We start from the raw sequence: 23,400 nt of genomic DNA on the forward strand, positions 1-23,400 counted from the left end.
TGTTTTTTTTAATGTATTTATTCAAATTTTGAACAAATGAGTATTTCAACATACATTGAATTAATTAATAAAAATTACGTCTTTTATTTGTTCTTTAACACATCATAAATCATTGTGTATTTCGTAGGCGGAAGTTTGGATTACCCTTAGGCACCCTCAACAGTGTCCAGTTATGTCACGTGACTGGTCAGTTATCGGAACGGTTAACTTACTCAAATGTACAGGGGTGCTAGGTTGTATATACTTTCACAAATACACCAATATGTTCGTCATATTTTATCACTTTTGTTAAAATAGCATAGATAACGTAATCTCTATCATATATGTCAAACAATTTGTGTAATATTTTAATATTTTGCCCCTGTGAACTGTTATCTATTTAGCTGTGCTTCATATCGTGATAATGGAGTGGCCCTATTGCGCATTCTGAAATCAACAAGCCGTAATGACGTAATGGCTATCTCCTAATCCACACCTTATTTGTTTACTTTTTACTTAAAAACAACAAAAAATGGCTGATGGAACATTTTGTGAATACACGGGACAAATGGATAATGCTTTAATGTCGCAGATGTCTGGATACGGAACCAGAGGAACGTCCGAAAACTTGGGTAAATATTGTTTACGTAGTTCATGTGCTTTCGACCTCTGCCCTCCGAACGTTGCCATTTCACTCGTAACACATAGACCATTATATAATAGTTTATAACACTTTCTCGGCGACTTAATTGTTTTGTAACTATGCAAAATCTTGCGCTAATTACGCTTAAAATCTGCGTAAGATTTTTTGAGTGATATTGGTGTAGTGAGTGACAAGACTTTCAAGAAATACTGCGCGGAAAGTTGCTGTGAAACGGTATTTAGAGGCCATGTTTGTTTGACCATAGGATAGTAGTGGTCAGTGCGTTCTGACCCGTAGCTTGACCTACTTTATTATTATGAATGGGTTTTTTTCCACGCACGTGTTTGCATGATAGAGGTTGTAGTTGCATTAAAAACACCTTTTAAAATATGGAGGTAATTGATTGAAGTATTTAATTGAATAGCAGTCCACCAGAAACAACTTTAAATTCCTGAGGAATTAACCAATTTCATGTATGCACAGGTCTCAGACCAAAATGACAACTACTATAGGAATCAGCTTATGGAAAGCAACATTTTTTTATTTGAGTATGCTCCTGAAAAGCAAAACCGTGTCATATTAGTTGCAGTGAAAGAAACAGACAAATGTAACAAAATAATAGAAAACTTTCTGAAAAAAAAAAGAACTAAATATGTCACTATTTTCATACAAAATAAATTTATACAATAACTGCAAAGAAAAAAAATAATTTGAAAAAAAAACCTTTTAAAAAAACAACTTGTATTTTGTGTTCAAAAAAAAATTCTGTATTGAACATCAATTATATTAATGGAAATGCAGGTTTTTGGTTGAAAATCACACAAAATCTGGTGAAAACCAGCAAAAATTTGACCTGTGAGTGTGACACCCTGTGAAACTAGATAATGCCAAACACCCAACCCCTTTTCGAAATTTTATGAACCCCTTGGATAAAAAAGAAATCCTTGAATGATGAACTGAAATTTTAAAATTATTAGCTTTAATGAAATGTTAAATACATATTGTCAGATAACTTATCATAACTATATTATTATACAGTAACAACTTCATTGTTTATTATATTTGATAACAATAATTTACTAAAACAAGGTACAAAAATGTATTTCATAATTATTAATTCTGTTTTATTCACTTCAAACTTGAAATAGTTGTGATTTCCCAGTTAAATAAAATAGAAATGTAAAATTTCTACAATTATCTGTTTTTATCTTGAACTTTTTGATCCAGTATAATCTCTTGAACTTTTTGTTCCAGTATAATCATTTTCTTCAAACTTGTTAAAGTTAGTTATATTTAATTTCAATACTCATAAATATCATTATTTATTAGCCCAAAAATGAAAGGGATTTTAATACAATATTTGTATTATTTACAAAATCATATTCCTTGTTTGTTTTTTTGTTGTTTTTTTCAGGAATCATTCTCAAATATGGCAAGAGTTTATTTTAATGTGTTTTAATTATATATCTTTTTCATAATATTTTTTCTGTCAATATTTGATAATAATATATATCAAGCTGTAAAGAAAATTGTGCAAAAATGTATGACAATAGAAAGCCTTTTCTTGTTTTAGAAGGGAGGAGAAATTTGTACATCATACCGTATTTTCATATAAAGGATTTTTTTTATGACAAATGACTGATTCAACTTGGTGGAATGTTAAAATGTAGGATTTTAACCCTTAAATAACTTGGATTGTATTCTCTGAGGGGACACTGCAGAATGAAATTATTTTATAATTACTGGGATAGGTTGAAGTACCCTTGCAAAGGTCAAAATTTTGTGGGATTTAAAGGTCATAAGGTCATTTGCTAGTGATAATTTTGTACTGAAGCTGATATAAAACTAACAGGAAACTGTTTGAAAATTGACTTTGATGCATTAAATTGGTATCTCTCTCATCTTTTGATGATAATAATGGTTTTCGATGATCATTTACAGTCGGGAGTCAATCATCCGCTGGGTATGCGATATTTAACTTGCCTGACTGTTGTAACTGAAAAATATCTGAATTTTAAATATTAAAGTTTAAAATCATTATTGTAATTTGTTTTTGAACTACTATCAATTTACAAAATTACAGGAATGCTGTACCTTGTCTTATACTATAGTGCAGGCTGTCAAAAACATACCTTTTTCTCTCATCACTTTGATTAGTCATGATTTATTCACATGATATATTGGAAGAATGAAGAATCACTTATCACAAGTTCATCTCACTAATCACAAGTTCATCAGGCTAAGTTCTACAATTCTTCAAGATCAGCAGGCCAAGACCTAATAACTCTGTATTGCATTTTGACAAAGTTGTGCCCCTTTCTTAGCACTTAAATTCACATTTATTATAATATTTTAAAGAGCCAGAACAGGTAACATTAACTTGAAACTTAAATTGTATATAAAGGGATAACTCAAGAGGCCAAAATGCTCCAGTCATATATATTGTAACTTCACTGCTTTTGTTGTGTGTTTACCTTTTTTTTGGTAGGTTTGAACAGTCAAAGGTGATTGTTACATGTTTCAAAATTGGTCTGATGATTTAAAATCTGTTGATACCAAACCCTGTACAATGTTGTTTAAATGGACTTTTCTGGCTTTCGTTTTTGGAATTTCCATCATGACATGAAGTTGTCAATTTGGGTCAGCAAAGTGATATAGAGCCTAGTCTAGTTCTCCTAGCAGAGTCTAAAGGGTGAAGATTTTGAAGTTTCACAGTATTTGAAGAATACATTTATAGGCCAGTTTGTCCGTATTGACTAAGTTGCTTGACAGTCCAAAAAATAGGGAATGGCTAAATTCTTGGTCTATATTATTACATTTTGTACCTATTCACTCATTCTGCTGGTGGCTAGGTGGGATTTGTGTAAGAGGATTGGCTTGTAATTGGGTATTACTATAATGGCAGAATGACATATTATGACATTTAATCCATATTTACTACTACCTATAAATATTATTTTAGTTTAATGTAGAGGCAGTTAAAGGGGAAAAAAATACATTTCTGATATAAGTTTTTCTAAATAAATAAATGAATGAATAAATTAGTTGAGGCTGAATGAACCACAATGAAATTCAAAGAAAAAAAGTAGTGAAGGAGTGTTATTTGTAAATTTTTGGTAAATTGAATCATTCCAGTAATTTATTTATGAGACAAATCTTTATGAAAATTAAGTAGGAAAATTTTATTTGTCTTGCAGGAGATGGTCAAAGTCAGCAAAGTAAGGCAGGGCCTGGTTTTTACACAGAGCAATTTCCGTCCGGAATGTCCTCGGCTATGATGGAGAGCCTCGTAATGTCAAATATGATGTCTGGTAACCATGGCAACCAAGAGGCACTCATTGCAAGCATGATGAGCCAGGCTGCGGCAGCCTCAAGTGCATACGAAAATGCCGTAAATTTTGCCCTCAAACCAGAGAAAGGTCTTCCGCCAACCCCTCCAGGTGAGGCTTCAGGTGAAAAATGAAAAAGGCTCTGGTTTTTAAAGACTAGCACATGTTTTGTATTTGGTATTTATACATGTAGAATAATAACTCGGCTTTTAAAGTTAATGTCATACCATTGTAATATTGTCTTTCCTTTACTTTGAATGGTATTTTTCAGAAGATAACATGATATAATCATATATTATTAACTCTTAGAATCAAAAGTCTATTATTGAAACTAACAAGAAATAAAATAACTGTATCAAAACAAAATTGTATTTTTTTGAAAGAGCAGTTTTGATAACTGTTCCAACTTGACCGACCTATGTTGCTATCTTCATAATAAGTCAAACATGATAATTTAGATTACCTGATGTGAAGGGTGCAACTGTTTACCACAGTTGTTCATTATTGAGATAACAAAGGTCAAACAAGGGATCTCTGATTGTTGTACATCAAATGAATATAATATATTGGTCACATGAAGGTCAAAAATTAAAGTCGACAGTACACTCGACTGTTATGTGAAGGGAAGGTGTAATGTGTTTGTTGTTGAAAAATACCTTGCTATTAATCATGTTGAAAAGTTGTTAATAAAATGTCTTAATGTTAAATAAATAGTACAATGGTCTTGTTTGGGTTTTTCGTAAAAAGCTTTCAACTTTTAAGTTATTATGGATTTGATGTCATACAAATTTATGAAGAAAATATTAATATCAAAAATAAAATAATTGTGAAAATTGTCCTAGAGTTTAAGTATAGAGAGTACTTAAAAATCAGGGACCTAATGGTCACCAATAGAAGTCAGCTTTTCAATACTTTTATTCTTTCATATAAAAGACAATTATTTTTCAAATATAAATTTTCACCTTCCAATTTCTTTTATTTTATTTTTTTAGTGCCACACCCCTCTTTGCTTTTTTGCCCAATTTCAATCACCATGACATATTTAGAGGAATTATTTTTGCATATGAAATAAGTTTTCTTTGTAGAAATTATCTTTGTTTTTGTTTCCATTTAGACCTATACAATTTACAAAGTGACTGTAATTAATAAATGATCTTTGCTTTAGCAATTATTTTCATCTAATGGAAATGCTTGCAAGTAGCAGTTTGAGTTTGACCACTAAAATTTGCTTGCCGAGTTCTAATTGCATTGATCTCATATGTAATTTTCTATTTAAAACAAAACATACTCTTTGTTTGATATCTTTTGATAAGTTCCTGAGATTAAAATGGCTTTGACCAACAGTTGATATAGAAACGTTTCAGGATAAATTGTAAAATCTGCCTAAAATATAAAAAGACTGCCCCTATCTTTTTATAAACTGAGCGTTATAGGTAAATTCTAATAGATATTTACAAAAAAAATATTTGGATCTGTGCATTATTTATTGATTATGGGAAGTTAATTATTGAATTAAAAGGAATTATGGCAAAATGAAAACTTATTTTGATATTCGCCTGTTCACTATATACTCTTGGGTGGCGGCATAATGTCACTTAAGGAATTTGGCTTGCATTGAAATATCTTTTATGTACATTTAAGTCTATTTTTAAACAAAATCATACTCTTTGTTTGCATATCTTTGATAATTCCCCTGAGTGCATATCTTTGATAATTCCCCTGAGTGCATATCTTTGATAATTCCCCTGAGAATTAAACATGGCCCTTGACCATTGGCTTCCAATAATGAATATAGTTATAAGAAAAATGTCAGACACAAACCAAATGATTCTAAATTTAGAATTTCCTTAAGCGTAAGTAATTCTAAAACATGGTCCAATAAGATTTAAAGTATTTTTTATTAGTTTAATATAGTTCATCAATCAATTTTATGGTATGTTTTCAGTATCAGTACTTCACATGTAATAAAATTTAGCAACAAAATATTAGCTTGGCTGTGAAATCATGTCATCAATGATCATGGCAGCCATATTTGGAGGAGATAAAAGATTCTTTCATTTTTAAATGACAGTTAAATAATATAAATTTCAGATTTTTTTAGTATAAATAATAATCATTAAAAAAAGTGTTTGTAACTTTGTTCTCAAACAGGAAGTCCCGATGATCCTAAAGGTGTACAAGCACATTCTGCGCAACAATCTAGTTACCACAGCAACATGCACCCAGCATCAATGGTGGGCATGCCATCTTCATTCAACCATAACCTATTAGCAAAACCTGTTCCTATGAGACGATTGTCAGACAAAAGGATTACTCAACCTAGAAGTGGTATGGGCGGAGAGCCTCCGGGAATGATGGATCATGAAGCCCCTCGTAAGATAACTGATAATAAATTTCTTAGTTTGTAAACATGATTTATAGATTTTAGTTTTAAAAATAAAAAAATTTTACAATAATATTTTACATATATTAAGTTATTGAAAAATAGCACTTTGAATGTACATGTTCGTAACAATGCAAGTATTCCCACTAACTTATATGTTTATGTGTGTATTCTTGGCGTAATAATGGTCCATCTGCCCTTTTAGGCACTGAGTGTACGAACCCGGACATGTCACCATTTATGTCCTTAAAAGTTATTATCTGCCAAAAGATAAACTATAAATTTTAAATTTAGTTATTCACTAATTAAAATGATACTAAATATGTATTTAAGTCAATTTAATTGTGATGTTTACTATTTTGATGGACGGGAATTCAAAGGAGACCATTATATACATCATGGAGAAAAATAAGCTGCCAAAATTAAAGACTTACTTTTCTGTGAGAATTTTAATCTTACATTTATTCTGCTTGTAAGAGGAGGGAGGAAAAGTACGGGAATAAATTAAATACATCCTTTCTGAGGAAAACAATGAAAAAGAATTGAAAATGAATTTTAAAAAAGGTAAATTACTGTATCAATGCATTTGTCAAACTTTTGTAAAACATGTATGGTTATATAAGGAATTTAGAACATGAAGTTATATGAGTACTATTCCATTGTTAGATAAGAGAAGTAAGACATTAGGTACATGATTGTGACACGATTGAAAATCTTAATGTGGTCACATAGATCACATGTTCACAGTTACAGTAATTTTACATATATGGTAGAAGTGATCCCTAATATGGCATTGAATATGTAACGTCGTGTCATGTTTATAATACAAAGATAAGAAATATGCCAAAATAATGGTATATTCTACATGAAGTCAATATGTGGACAAGAAGAAAACTACTAAAGGCAAACATTTCCAACACCTAATCATAGGCTCCTTTAATGACTATTTTCAAAGCATCTTGGTGATAAAGATTTTATTTTCAAAGCATCCTGGTGATAAAGATTTTTTTTATTGTTCATGGTGATATTAAGGCTTTTTACGCAAGGGGCAAAATATCTTTTAATTTAGCGATACATTAGTTTTATTTTTAGGAAATGTTTTTACCAATATATTTGCTTTTAGATAAACTGCTTCCTAGATTTGCTATATGATAAAATCAAACCAAAGAAACCAGGCTTAAAGTTAAAATTAAAAGACAAAAAAATATCTTAAAAATCTTACAAAATTACATTCTCAAAAATTAAAAAAATATGCATTTTAAAAACAATTATTTTGGACAAATTTCCCCACAAGGTAACAAAAAATCTGAAAAATAATAAAATCATTGTACTTTACCCTCATCTTCAAATTTGCAATTAATTGATAAGATGTTAGTTTTCTTGAATATTAGAGAATGGCCAAAGTGAAATTTAATTGACAAAAAGGTCTTGTTTTTCAGTTGATATGAAATTTAATAACAAAACATAACAAAATAATTAGATTTTTAGTTAATTTGAAATTTCATAACAAAACTTACAAAAAAATCAGTTAACATGAAATTTTTAAAAAATATATAATTTATAAAGAATATATCAAATACAAAAAGAATATGTGTGCCCTACATATTTAAGACTTTAAGTAGGTTTTTTTTTACCTCATGGATTATGTTTTAGAATTTTTTGTTTGTTAATAACATGATAGTAAGCTAGTTACATCAAATTGCTGTTAAGCTTGTCTTAAGTCTTACTAGCTCTACTCTCAAATGAATAAAAAGGTGCACAATGGGTTTTTACAAACCTAATGGAAAAAAAACTGGTGTTTTATTATTTGTATAAAATTTTATTTAGAAAATATCAAATTTGCAACTTTTTTTATCCCAATCATCTAAATTTCATACATGATGTTATAATAATTATACACTAGCTTGTAAAAGCTCATGTTATGTTTAGTTCAGTATAAGATTGGAATATATTTCACCAAGTGGGCACCAGAAGAAATATTTCATGAGTGGCGCAGCCACGAGTGAAATATGAACTTTTGGTGTTCACAAGGTGAAATATATATCGATTTTACACTAAACTAAACAAATTTTCTTTTTATTATATGCAAGGAAACGTTTTAAAAGACATTTTAATCTAATACTAAATGAAAAGGGGCCAAATAATAATACAATGTGACATCGTAAACTGAGTCATTTACAACGTCAAGTTATTAAGTTGGTCTCCAGTACTGTGCACGCTGGTATTTCTCTGAAACAATGTAAGGGACTTAAAACAGTGAAATTATCAAATTGATAATTTCACTGTTTTAAACAGTGAAAATATCAGTTTTGTAGTTCACTGATATATTTCTATAAATCACTGGAAAGCATGTAATAAATTGTTTTAAACTAAAAATTCAAATTTAAGAATAAAAGTTATTGGATATTATAAGAAAGTGTGGTACTGAATACAGAAAGTATAATAACTACTGTTGTTTTGTGGTATAATACAGCATTTACTATATAATATATAGTATTCAATAATCATGAGGTAATCAATTGATCATGTAGTAAATATTGTAGATACTACCTTCTGTGTATTGGTTTTTAAGTTTGTTATTACCCTCAGGGGTTCCCCCACACGTAAGTAGTGATTGGTCATCTAATATTGCATAACTTTGCATAAAATATCGCAGGTATATTCAATTAAATCTGTCTGGGATTTTGCTTACTTTACCGTGACTTCTTAAAGTTACCGTCATTTATGAGTTTAAAACCAGAGTGTACAATCAATTTATTGAGAAGCTAATTTGTTTAATTGCTGATTTTTGAAGAAAAGAAAAAAACAACAACCATAAAAAAAACAGAAAAACATTAATGTTTAATTTGATACCTCTAGGTAACATTTTTTGAGAAAATAAATTAAAATATATAGATATTATAGTGCCTGTAGTGTTATGGAAAGAAAGTTGTTCCGAGTGAAATGTGGTGTTGAGATATTATAAAATTTATTACAAAGTGATTGATATAACAACTTGTTTTAAGGAGTAATATTGTGTTAATTTGTGTAATAAAAACATAGGAAATATTCATATTAAACAAGGTGAAAGTTTAAACTATATAACTAATCTGGAAGTTAACGATGGGTGACATGATGGAAAGATTCCTCGAGTCAACACGGAATTATTATCAGCCACAAGGCATGCTGGGAAATTCAGCTGATTTTACACAGATGAGTTTGAGCAATGTGGCACCAAATTACACGAGTCCATACTCAAATTTATCTTCTATGTGGGGTACAGAATAATTCTTCTTATCCTGTATTTGTTCGTTTACCAGTTGTCAACTATTTAGTGATATTATGTTTTAGAACATGTTAGATGCTTTATACCTAAAAAAGTAATGCCAACTGTGAAATTATTTGTCGTAAAAGTTGCATCATGTAAACCAAGTATTTTGATTTCCATACAAAATAACTTTTTGAAAACTATAAAAGTACACTAAAAATAAAAAAGCTTTTGAAAAATAAAAAAATATAAGCGTTTCTGAAGCATAATGGGTCTTTAAATTTCAAGTGATGTTCAAATATATGCACAATCTGAAAGATTGCTCAAATTATAATTTAAAGTTCTAGTAATTACCAGTTTCAACAGGCATTTCAGGGTTTCAATTTCCATTAATCACATATTATATCTCAAAAGTTGTGCTGAGTTTGTACAAGACAAATTTTCAAAACTAAGTTTAGGTTATAAGGAAATAAAAGTTATTGGTTTCTACAGCAGCTGCTTGAATGTTTACAACAACTCATTTACAAGTAGGCCGGACAATTTTTTGTTCAACAGTTATTAGTTTAATAACCAATTTATATTATCATTATTTCCCCAGATATTGTATTACAGTTTTAATTGAAAGCTTTACTTATTTCCCCAGATATTGTATTACAGTAAGAAATAATTTGATTTAATTGAAAGCTTTCATATTAAATTGTATCATAGTTTGGGGACCTCTCTGTTGGAAATGTGTCAGAGTTAAATCGTATACATATACATGCACAGTGTGTTAACTGGAGTACAGAGTACCGCACTCCAGAGCATGCCCATTTATTGGCTCATTTTTGCTGGGGTTTACTTATTGTGACGGCAGAGAAAGGGAAAGCGATAGAAATAGAATATTCAGATGCTCGTTCATTGGTAACTGCTTTCAGGGGTTTCATATTATGACAACAGGGAACATGTTTTTATGTTTGTCTATTATACAAAAGAGAACAAAAATTGACACTATTTTTAAATAAGTTTTGATAAAAGTAAGGGAAATTGTATAAATAATTGATGTATATTAAAACTTAACATAAAAAAATGATTGATTTTATCTCATGGTTATTTCAAATAAACACTGAAATATTTTTAAGATAAAAACACAGGGTGATTTTTTTTTATCTTTTTTTTTTTTAAATTAACCCTTAAATTTTCACTACTAAATCATACAAAGATAATGATTCAAACTATTAAATTTACATTAGACAAAATCTTATTTATCTTATTGTATTATGTATTATCAAAAAATCATTTCAATTTGTATACAATATTATCAATGTAGATTTTGATAATGAAGCATTATGATTTGTTTTAAAGGTTTGACCATACATTTTTTTAAGAGTGTGCAATTTTCATAGATGTTGACCTACATACTATAAAATGAATTTATTTAAAGGCATAATTTGATGTAATGTTTGTGCGAGATTTGAGAATTGTGTCTGGGGAGCCTTTTGTTACCTGCTCTAATTTAGTCCTTTACCTAGACTGGTTATATAACTATAAATAAACAATCATTGTTACCCAGAAGCTCTCATTGAATTAATCATGGTTACACAGGAGCTATTGGAAAAACATAACACATTGACTGGTTATCACTGATGAGATAATATCTTTCCAAATATTGGCAAATGAGATTGGTCTGGGGTTATTAGGTGCATATAGTAGTGTACATAAGTTACAAAAATTACTTAAACACTAAATTTTTATGATACGTCTCATTTTTTAGAGCACCAATATTTGCTATTTTTGCTATATCCCAGAATTTAAGTAAAGGAGATATTGAAAAAGAAAAGAAAATGATGGAAGGAAGTATTCTGAAAACAAAAAAACATGTTTTAGAGGAAACAAAAATAATATGTGTGCAAGTCTAATTGCTATTTTTGCGTGACATAAGTTTGAAACAAAGTAATTTGTGCAAATTTCTTGTCTTTAGTTCCAGATCCAGTTACAAATCCCACACTTGCACGAGCTCTGGCAGCTGTAAATCAAGGCCAGAAGCGACCGCGTAGTGAGAAAAAAGCAATACCTGATGATGCTAAAGATGATAAATATTTCGAACGTCGCAAGAGAAACAACAATGCAGCAAAAAAGTCACGAGATGCCAGAAAAGCAAGAGAAGATGAGATAGCAATACGTGCAAGTTTCCTGGAGAAAGAAAATGCCATTTTAAGAGCTCAAGTTACGACATTGCGCGAGGAAGCCAACTCATTACGGCAACTCTTGTTACAAAAACGAGCTTCTAGACATTAACTGTCACTTCTGACACAAAACTTCATAGAAACAATTAGATATATATTGTTATATATTTTGCAATTTAGAATCCATGACCTTTAACTTTCACTTGACCTTTCAAGGTCATGTGATGGTATGAAAGGTTCTTTGACTGCCAGTAGCGTTAGATTGCTACAGTGATAATATTATTGATATTTCTTGTTGATGTGTTTATGTTTTTTTTGTGCTATTTCATGTTCTTTGTTGACAATTTTACCTTAATTCATTTTAATCACTCAGGTTTTACTCAGGGATTCATTGTATATCATTTTAAAGTATTATAGTTAGCATGATGTAATTATGATGTTGTAAATAAAACCGTCAAGGGTGACAACTTGCAAAACTGGGTCAGTTAATATGACCTTATTTGTAGCCATTAATTGCTTGTATGGAAGTAATAATTACAAGAATCTTTTATTTTTGAGGTCGGTGCTGAAGATTATTGACCCAGTTTTCAATTTGTTTTACTATTGTTGCAAGCTGCTTAAATTAGAATGTGACAAAACCAATGATCTTCAATATGGAATAGACAAATACTTATTTAGAGCTCAGACGAAATATTCATAGTGGAGGAATTTTATTTTACAGAAAACTTTTAAAGAAGTGTATGATTTCTTAGAGCAAAATACATTGCTCAATTTATTGTTCTTGTAGTGCTACATAGCAAAAGAAAAGTTACTTTGTTGTTTCCAGCAGTTTACCATTAGTTTAAGCCAATCCTATGAATTCATTAACTTAAAATATATTCAGAGGTCATCATGTACAACATATAAAAACAATTTTGATTTTAATATTGTCTGATATGTTACGGGTACCTACATTTTTAAACTCTTTAAGAATTTGCTCAGTATATTGTTTTAAAAAGAAGATAGAGAAATTATATTTTTTCCGTAAGTAGTTCAGGAATACTCGCTCAGTATTTAGGGTACTGATATATATATATATACCGGTCAAATATCGTGTTCAGTTTTAACCAATGTTCAGGGATTTACATATAATTTGTTGTTTTGATACTCAATAGCCATTATAGAATTGTTTATTCCTGTTAGATATGCTTGTTTCATAGTGTGTGTATTTCACCTTTGTTCATTATTACATGAAAGTCTCCATGTTTTTTTCTAACTGTTGCCTTCCTGTCTAATGTTTTTCATATTTGCAAAACATCCGGGTATAAAACCATAGGCATTTCTGCTCATTGAAATTAAAACTGGTGCTTCATTTAAAAAACAGTCATATCATGTGGATATTAGTGGAGAAAATAAGGCTCTTAAATAAAGTGTTCCGTTTATGATTAAAGTATATTTAAGTGCTTTTAAATGGAATATAGCAAATCTTTTAGAGTAGATAAGCATTTTGGCAAGTGTTTGTAACATTTTTTTCCTGTAGAATAATTGAGAATGAGTAATTGATATAGTTTTGAATATTTCCAGTGTTGGTGACTCCAAGATGCCTATAGTATTAGTTTAAACAATTTTTTATTGTTTCATGTAAATGATATCTTTAAATGAATGATTGTACTTATGGTATTGTGGTTTGTTTTCTCTCCTTAAAGCTCAAATCTGTTTTCAAATTATATAGAAAATTCCAATAGCTGCTATAGTATGTATCATTTACACGTAAGTACCAATTCTAATAATTTCTATATCAAATTCAGTAAACATGTATGAAAATTTCAATGAAATTTCAAAGTTGTGAGGAAAGATTGTCCTCATGAATTTTTTGTCATTTTATAATTCAATAATGATTTTGTAAATAGTTGAAAAGGATGTATGGAAATCCGTAAACACAAATGTGCACTGTTTTTTATTTGCAATTTTGTGTTCAGTTTAATCTATTTGTTTGCATAATTGTATGTGTTTATAATGGTAGGTAAGTGTGTATTGAAAGAGAAATATGTATGAATTGTTTGTCATGTAAGAGAAGTTGCAGTGGTAAATTATTATGTCACTAGTAGATATTTTAAAATTTCCTAAACTGAGTTTTATAGGATTGATTTTCACAATATTGACTTGGTATTAGTGAGATTGTCCTGTAACTAGCGATATTGACCTGTAACTAGTTATATTGGCCTATAACAAGTGATATTGACCTGTAACTAGTGATATTGGCCTGTAACTAGTGATATTGACCTGTTACTAGTGATATTGACCTGTTACTAGTGATATTGACCTATAGCAAGTAATATTGACCTGTAACTATTGATATTGACCTGTTGAACTAGTGATACTGACCTCTTACCTGTAACTAGCAATATTAACATGTTACTAGTGATATTGACCGGTTACTAGTGATATTGACCTGTAACTAGTGATATTGATCTATAACTAGTTAAATTGACCTATAACTAGTGATACTAACCTGTGACTAAATTTTTTAACACCTAATAAGTTTTTGACCATGCAGCTTCTCTTACAAAGTTATTATTTGTATCATTGATATCCATGTATAGAATATTATAGTGAAGTATATTATTTTGTTTTATTGCATGTTACATTATATCATCCAAGGACAAGTATTCAGAAGAGTTATGTTAATATTATATAAAAAAATCTGTTTCAATAAGAACATTTATAATACTACTAGAGATGAATTCCCTTTACCAGGCATCTATAAGAAAAAATCCACAAAAAATAATATGTGAATACTATTCAAGTTTTAGTAAAAAAGTAATAATCAAATTTAAACTTTCACTGCTGTCATGAAGTTACTTTGATTCGAGGACTAAGAGAATGAAAATAATGTCTATTAAAAAAAAATTTCAAATTTTTTTAATCTCAAAAGTAAATTATTCAGACAAAGTTAAGATACGAAACTGTAACAAATGATGCTTATTATTTAGCTGTCCAATTTCTGCAATGGAGGTGATAAATAATGTTTGTGTTACAAACAGAACATGATGTCTTTGGTACTTAAAATAAAATAAAATAGATTTTTTATCACAATTAAAATTAAATGTATATGTTTTGTATGATGTTTTTGGAAAGATATGGAAAAAAGTTTTATCAGAGTTACCTCCCTTGTACCTGTAATTCGTTTTCTTTGGGCATTACTCATTGTTCATGTAAACATTTTGATGATTTTGTTTTAGTTCATTTCTTTATTCAAATATGAATTTAGCTTCAAATTTGTGTTTGTGATTACCAAAGTGCCAGTATATGTATCATTGTTTTACAAACCGGTGAAAGTATAAATGTGTTTTTGATGTAATTGTTGGATTATCAGGGAGAATTTATGGCCATTCTTTTATGATTTTCGTATTTGTGTTTTTTATATAGCTAAAAAGTAAATGTTTGTTCACCAGTTTTACTTGGTTTATATTTAAGTTATAAATATAGCATATGTGTGGTCGTGTTGATATAAGAAAACATTTTTATTTAGACTAAACACCACTGCAGATCACCATAAGATGAAATTCACGATAACATGAAAATGAAAATAGTAAACTTGAAATAGTTATGTTGATGTTTTCAGACAGTTAAGCAAACTAGGAAAGTTGTGGAATTGGAAGTAAATATTTGTTTACATACAAACCTTTGATAATTCTGTCAAACATATTTATTGAAAAAGAAAGCTGCTTTTTGTAATACAGTCATGCAAAAATTCAACAAAACCATACTGACTGTATTGTAACATGTATTGTAACACAATTATTCTAGTTGTTTTAGAGACTAAGATAATTTTTGGAAAATAGTATCACTATAAAGTATTGTTTAAACTAAATCTTGTTCCTATAAATTTATTACAAATATCTCAAAGTTGAATTAATAATGCTTTGTCAATCTGTCCACTTGATGAGAAACTAAAAGAAATTTGTATACAAAAAAAAACATTGAAAGCATAGTATATATATAGTTTGATGAGAATTTTATAATTTATATCAAATAAAGCTTGCAAAATTTTTAATGGGTACACTAACAGTTAGTGCATTAGCATGGAGAGATATTTCTTTTTTTAATGTGCTAAAATAGATTTTTATCTGTGACATTGATTCAGACTGAGTCTGCTTTTCATTGAACAGAATGTAAAAGTAAGTTTGGTCATCAATTTTGACTGGGAGGAGTTTGAGTTTATGTTTTCAACAATTCTAAAATTTTAAAGTAAATTCAATTTTATATATAATTGCAACTTTCTTGAAAATAAATTATAATTATAGTTTTAGATATATTTTGGTCATGTAGTATTTTTAATAATTGTGCAGTTGATCTTCTATTCACAACTTTGCGATGATCCAATTTACGACTGAAGGGGAGTGACAATCTAGTGGTAAAGGTGTCTGTCTTAGGGACCTATAAACCATTGGTCAAAATTTTATCAATTTGGCTACAGAAATTTTAATTTAACTACAACATTTCTTGCCCATGTTATGCTATTTTTTTATCGGAATTTTGTACGAAATCAAAATCACATTAATTGGGCTAATTGAAATTTCCAGCTATGCTAAGACCCAGGGATGGTGTGCTTTGTGCCTGACTGGGTTATAGACCATGTTTAATCTTCATGGTTACCAGTAGTTCTATGTAGCCAACTGAACCATTTGAATTATGTAAGGTGAGAATTGTCTTGGAAAAAAAAGGAATGACTACATGTATATTATTAAGTAACATATGAATTTTTTTGCCTGTGATGAGAGGGAAAACCAGTTTTTATGTGTCTTATACTAGCAGTATTACATTTTAACCAAATCTCAGGGACATGATAATTGTTTTACACATATATAAGAGTATTGGTAAGCCTTAAAACCGTAGATTTTATTAGTGAAGTATATGTTACAGTTTATATTTAACATGTATGTATTTTAAGATGTTGTTTATTACTGTATAACAATACAATAATTAGACTTGTACTGATTATTGATGTTCAAGCGAGGAAAAAAAGTACATAGTTCCAACTGTTAGCTGCTGATTTTTGGTTTAAACTTGATGTGTTAACCTAATTTTACTCTGTTTAAAATGTGTATGCTAAATAAAATAACGTAAAATAGAAAGACTTGTTATTTTGTAAAAAATGTTGTATTTTATTAATTGCTTAGTTTATTATGAAGAGATTTTAGCTGTGAAGAGACTTCTATTGATAATGTACAAAGAAGGCCCTCTAGCTGACATAAATGAGCTGATCTGGGAGAAATTGATCTTTTATAACATTGCAAGTTTGTAACATCAATTTTCATAAGAAAATCCTGGCATATTATATCTATTAGACATGGCTGCTACAAATATATGATTTATCTTTTAAAATTAATAAATGAAAGCAATTATGAAATTGTGAAAGACTTGGTGCAGAAACTTTAAATGATGAAGTAAGTAACCATAACCTAACAGTACTAGTGTCACAAATATTGTGTATCAAAGCAAAAGTAACAAAACGATCATGCAGGGAAAGCAATGGTTAATTCTGGCTCTTTATAGTGGCACAACTCTGAAATGTACAAAGCCATTTTTTGTTGGCAACAACAGAGACGTGGTGACATTAAGGGATCTCTTCTCCATTGTCTATCACAGCACTTGTCTAGACTACTCCTCAAAAACTTTGTTGCAAATTTAATCCAAACTTTATGTACAGCAATGGTCAATAAAGTGTTGTGCAGATCATCTGTATTTTCCAGTTTAATGTTTTTTGGCCCTTTAATGATTTGTTTGTCGCAAATCATATCGAAAAGTTAATCCAAATGGCAAATTCTGCCTATTTTGGTCGGCCCTTAAAAGAACATACCAAATACATGATGTTATAAGTCTTCTTGAAATAAACAGTCATCAACTTTGATAGATAATTAAGTTATAAGAAACATCATAACATCAGCCACTTTGTACAATCAGTATGACATTAGAACTTAGTAAAGAAATTATAGTGGTGGTGGTGGCTAGTGTTTACATTCCATACAACAGTAGAAAGCCACTTTGAATTCACCAGAGCACAGTTCAGTCACCACTGCTACGGCAGGCTCTCAAGCAGTTTACCAGTACTACAGTAGTTGCCTTCATTTTCACAAAGAACTGTTAACTTCTGTACATATTAAAACAGAGGTACAATGCGAATGACTGTAGAACGGATCTCATAATCAATTACAATGACCTGCATTGTCTGGGTATCAAACCCAGGTTGCACATTTCACAGTCAAACAATCTTCCTATTGAACTAACCTGCAGTTGTAAAGAAATCATTAAACACAATTTGATTTAAAGCAAAAAATCTTTATTCATGAGTGACATGATTGTTTTGTTTGGAACATTTTCTACAAATATCAAAATAAAATTTGTAGTAAAAAGTAATGCTGTAGCATATGTGACAACTGTAGTAACAGTGCACTGTAAAAACAATGTATGAAATTCTAGTGTATTCATGTTAGACAAATAAAGGGAGATAATAGATGTTTGTGCATCAGTTGCTTTTTGATTTGTTACTGTAAATATCAACATGAAATATGCTGGGATAATACTTGTATACAAAGCTTTATTACAGTCATAGAAAATGTAAAATAAAGCAAGCTCTTTCAGATGAGAATCTTTCAAATTGAAAAAAAAACAAAAACGGATTCTTAACATCAAAGTTTACAAGCTACAGAGGGGATGTAGTTGCTGCTGAACGTAAGAGATTTCAATAGAAAAAATAACAATTGTGTTCCATAACAATTGTATATTTAAACTTTAATTTTTTGTTCTCATTTGGAGTAGCATTAAAATTTTCACTAGCAGGAAACCTGTACATACGAAGTCATGTAAAGCTATATATATATCTTCTACATACTGGCCATTCCAGACAGTGACTTTATCAAGTTACGCTACTGTTACATTATCAGAAGCTGCCAATTGTTATATACTGGCTAGATGATGGTTTCATGTGTGTTAGAAACAGTTGTGTTTTTATTTAACACCAAAAAGCATGTTTATACAAATTTTTCATTAAGTGCCATAAAAAAATGGTGTTTTCCAAAAAATGATTTCTTTGCAATTTGTACAATACTTTTGTATCTTTTAGTTCTGAATAATTTTAATGACACCAAACTATCTTGGAGTTTTTGGCAACCATGCCTTTGGAAATGATAAAATGATTTATCCCCTTCAAAAACTAAACGTCAATGAGACAGATCAGTGGATTTGAAATACAAAAGTATAAATCAATGTATAGTATAATACAAATTAAAACAAAATGTAATTTCATGAACTTATAAAACAGTCATAAAACTTGAGATCATATATAATACCCACATAGTTTGTTGTTATGGGAAATAAAGTAGTACAAAGTGACCAGGAGATGTATATGAAATAACATTTTCTACCATACCTTTGAGATTATGTTCCAAAAAAAATGTTTTCACAAAACCAGAAAATTAACAATCACAGTTGATTCCATTTAAAACATGTATAAATAAAATAATTTAAATATAAATGTAAACTTAAGGTACATTATCACAGACTGTTTATATATATGATTTGCTGAAATAATCTTCAACATTTATAAGCACAATGTCATAAATTCATAATGTTATACATTATCATGTACATGCACAAAGATACATTATCCATAGAAACTCTGAAAAGCATATGTATATTTCTAACCCAGTCCCCTAAAAACAGTTTTAATAATATTAATATCTGTCATATGTTGAGGCTTGGACTGGTATATCCGACCCCTAGGAAATCTGCATATTGGGCTTGCATTCATAAAATGTGCTAAAATGATGTCATTGTATAGCACATTACTCATCTGGCACCTCCGATGCTGGTTGAAATTTCCTGCATGCATAAAACTAGCAGACACACCAATCTGATATTCAAGAAATAGTTAATATAATGAAACATTAACAATTGGAATTAAACTACTCAGTTAAATTGACAAAAGGGAAGACAAATATGTAAGTAAAAGTGGCAATATTTATAAACTTTTGAGTTATATAATAGAGATTCTGTTACATATGGTCTATCAAATGTTCTTACTTTAAACAGCACTAATTCCTAACATGCTAAATATCTTAAGGGCTATTAATCTGAACAACACTATCAATCATTCTTTTGGAAAATTACAAAAATAGCAAACATAGGTCGTAATAAGACTGTGCAGCTGTGCTGGCTGATCTTGATCTGCACTGGTTACCATGGATATATTCAGACACTACCAGCACTCTAGTCTACAAAGACTTAATAAAGTGAACCTGTGGCAAGTTAAATCATTTTTCTGGAACTGGTTTGATATAAGCCTACATAAAATGACAAAAAATTCCAGATTCTTTATCAAATAATGTTGTAAAGCCAAAAATGTTTAACAAGACAGTTAAAATGGCCCTGACATTGCTTGTCTGGCAAAAGATCACAATACTTGTACATACTGTTTTACTGTCTTTTTCAGTGTTAGTACAGTATAAAATTGGGAAGACAACTTATAAACAAGAGGGCAATTATGGCCCTTAATTCCATATCAAAGGACATACTTTTCAAGACCAAGATTTTCTTTTGAATTCCGTCAAACTCTGCTGAGGAAATATTGTTTAAGTCTTATTTCTATATTTAGCCCACAGACGCAATCTTGCGCAGCTAGCAATTTTAGCAATATTTTATTACGAATAATCCAATGATAATTAGTATTTAAGCAGGAGATGAAATTTAGGTCATTTTTCAATATAAAGCTCTGTAGGCCATATTGTGTCACTGAAGGCACATGCCTCAGAAATCCATATTTTTTACTTTGTAAATGTCAAACATGTGTTTAATAATGTTTTAAATGATGGATTAGCATGTAGATGTTTAACCCTTAACCTGCTATATTTATATAATTGAATTTGAAACAGTCCATTCAAAGTTCAAGGGATTTCAATATCAAAATACAACAAGAGGGCCATGATGGCCCAGAGGTCGCTCACCTGTATATAGGCCCCCCCCCACCCCCGGGCCAATTTTTACCCAAGGGCTTTTATTTGTTTATTTGAACAGACTTGGTAGACACCCATAAGAAGATGTTTCATGCTAAACATCTAAGTTCTAGCTCATTGGGTTTTTTAAAAGGAGATTTTTAAAGTTTTTACTATACACATATAGTTAAAAACAATGACACCACAGGGGCAGGGCCAGTTTTGACCCCCGGGCTTTTATTTGAACAAACTTTGTAGATATTTACTTAAAGATGTTTCATGCTTAATATCTAAACTCTAGCTATTTGGGTTTTTTCAAAGAAGATTTTTAAGTTTTTGCTATACACGTATAAGGAAAATCAATGCCCCCCCCCCCGGGCGGGGCCAGTTTTGACCCCAGGGCTTTAATTTGAACATACTTGGTAGACACCCATTAGAACATGTTTCATGCTAAATATCTTAGCTCTAGCTCTTTTGAGTTCTTTAAAAGAAGATTTTTTAAGTTATTACTATATGCATATAGGGAAAATCAATGACCCCCTGGGGCGGGGCCAATTTTGACCCCAGGGCTTTTATTTGAACAAACTTGGTAAACACTCATTAGAAGATGTTTCATGCTAAATATCTTAGCTCTAGCTCTTTGGGTTCTTTAAAAGAAGATTTTTTAAGTTTTTACTAAATGCATATAGGGAAAATCTATGACCCCCTGGGGCGGGGTCAATTTTGACCCCAGGGCTTTTATTTGAACAAACTTGGTAGACATTCACTAGAAGATGTTTCATGCCAAATATCTTAGCTCTAGCTCTTATGGTTCTTTAAAAGAAGATTTTATAAGTTTTTACTATATGCATTTAGGGAAAATCAATGACCCCCCGGGGTGGGGCCAATTTTGACCACAGGGCTTTAATTTGACAAACTTGGTAGACACTCACTAGAAGATGTTTCATCCTTAATATCTTAGCTCTAGCTCTTTGGGTTCTTTAAAAGAAGATTTTTTAAGTTTTTACTATATGCATATAGGGAAAATCAATGACCCCCTGGGGCGGGGCCAATTTTGACCCCAGGGCTTTTATTTGAACAAACTTGGTAGACACTCATTAGAAGATGTTTCATGCTAAATATCTTAGCTCTAGCTCTTTTGGTTCTTTAAAAGAAGATTTTTTAAGTTTTTACTATATGCATATAGGGAAAATCTATGACCCCCTGGGGCGGGGTCAATTTTGACCCCAGGGCTTTTATTTGAACAAACTTGGTAGACATTCACTAGAAGATGTTTCATGCCAAATATCTAAGCTCTAGCTCTTTTGGTTCTTTAAAAGAAGATTTTTTAAGTTTTTACTATATGCATATAGGGAAAATCAATGACCCCCCGGGGTGGGGCCAATTTTGACCACAGGGCTTTAATTTGAACAAACTTGGTAGACACTCACTAGAAGATATTTCATGCTTAATATCTTAGCTCTAGCTCTTTGGGTTCTTAAAAAGAAGATTTTTTAAGTCTTTACTATATGCATATAGGGAAAATCAATGACCCCCTGGGGCGGGGCCAATTTTGACCCCAGGGCTTTTATTTGAACAAACTTGGTAGACATTCACTAGAAGATGTTTCATGCTTAATATCTAAGCTCTAGCTCTTAGGGTTCTTTAAAAGAAGATTTTTTAAGTTTTTACTATATGCATATAGGGAAAATCAATGACCCCCCGGGGCAGGGCCAATTTTGACCCCAGGGCTTTTATTTGAACAAACTTGGTAGACACTCACTAGAAGATGTTTCATGCCAAATATCTTAGCTCTAGCTCTTTGGGTTCTTTAAAAGAAGAATTTTTAAGTTTTTACTATATGCATATAAGGAAAATCAATGACCCCCCTGGGGCTGGGCCAATTTTGACCCCAGGGCTTTTATTTGAACAAACTTGGTAGACACTCACTAGAAGATGTTTCATGCCAAATATCTAAGCTCTAGCTCTTAGGGTTGTTTAAAAGAAGATATTTAAAGATTTTTCTTTCGGTTGCCATGGCAACCAGAGTTCTGCATGGAATTAAATTCTTTGAACAATTTTTAAAGGTGACCACCAAAGGAACATTCCTGTGAAGTTTGGATGAAATTTGCTCAGTGGTTTATGAGGAGATGTCATTTAAAGCAAAAGTTTACGGACGGACGCCAGACGGACGCCGGACGAAAAGCGATCACAAAAGCTCAGGTGAGCTAAAAATTGAGCTGCCAACAAAATAGAGCCTGGTCAAACTGCACGGATGTGTAGGCTGGCCTGGCTGTATGCTGGTGGCAAAGGCTGATTAATTTGGTTCCAGCTTGTTAAGGGCTAACAACTGAAGAAAGTTGCACTGAACATGAGGCTGAGCAATGAGTCCTAAAGGTAGCAAATGTAAACAAGGTAGTGTTTTGACTTCTGTACAAAATACTGTTTCACTATAATTGTATCAATTGCCAGCAGAACAAAAGAAGCAAAAGATAGTTCATCACTATGGCAAATGAGTAATTTTTGGAAACTTTAGCAAGATTTTGAAAATAAAAATGATAGCATTTTTGAGGCATAATGGGCCTTTAAGGGGTCACAATCACACTGTGAAAATGAAGCCTTTGTTCAAAAATCTGTTATATCAAAGTAAGAGTTACAGCTTATAGAATGAAAATGATTTGAGAGACAGTATAAAATATGTAA

The 23,400-nt window shown here is 30.6% G+C and overlaps 1 protein-coding gene across 2 annotated transcripts; it reads left to right on the forward strand.

Annotated features, from left to right (window-relative positions):
• The first annotated feature begins 93 nt into the window (after positions 1-93).
• LOC132746402 (hepatic leukemia factor-like) lies at positions 94-16,863 on the forward strand. Of its 2 annotated transcripts, none has more exons than XM_060735524.1 (4): positions 94-611; positions 3,820-4,074; positions 6,103-6,324; positions 11,542-16,863. In XM_060735524.1, exons 1-4 carry the CDS (start codon positions 512-514, stop codon positions 11,856-11,858), a joined length of 894 nt encoding a protein of 297 aa, XP_060591507.1. In that variant the 5' UTR covers positions 94-511; the 3' UTR covers positions 11,859-16,863. The 2 variants fall into 2 exon arrangements, with proteins under 2 accessions (XP_060591507.1, XP_060591508.1); XM_060735525.1 differs by having other exon boundaries at positions 113-611; positions 3,820-4,062.
• Positions 16,864-23,400: the final 6,537 nt, after the last annotated feature.

This window comes from Ruditapes philippinarum, unplaced genomic scaffold (genome assembly GCF_026571515.1).
Source record: "Ruditapes philippinarum isolate M1 unplaced genomic scaffold, ASM2657151v2 ctg2683_1_1_1_1, whole genome shotgun sequence".
NCBI lineage: Eukaryota > Metazoa > Mollusca > Bivalvia > Venerida > Veneridae > Ruditapes > Ruditapes philippinarum.

Coding starts and splice junctions, on each gene's coding strand:
- LOC132746402 (XM_060735524.1), top strand. CDS start 512: ATGGCTGATGGAACATTTTGTGAATACACGGGACAAATGGATAATGCT. Junction 4,075..6,102: donor CCCTCCAGGTGAGGCTTCAG/GTGAAAAATGAA, acceptor GTTCTCAAACAG/GAAGTCCCGATGATCCTAAA. Junction 6,325..11,541: donor GATGGATCATGAAGCCCCTC/GTAAGATAACTG, acceptor TCTTGTCTTTAG/TTCCAGATCCAGTTACAAAT.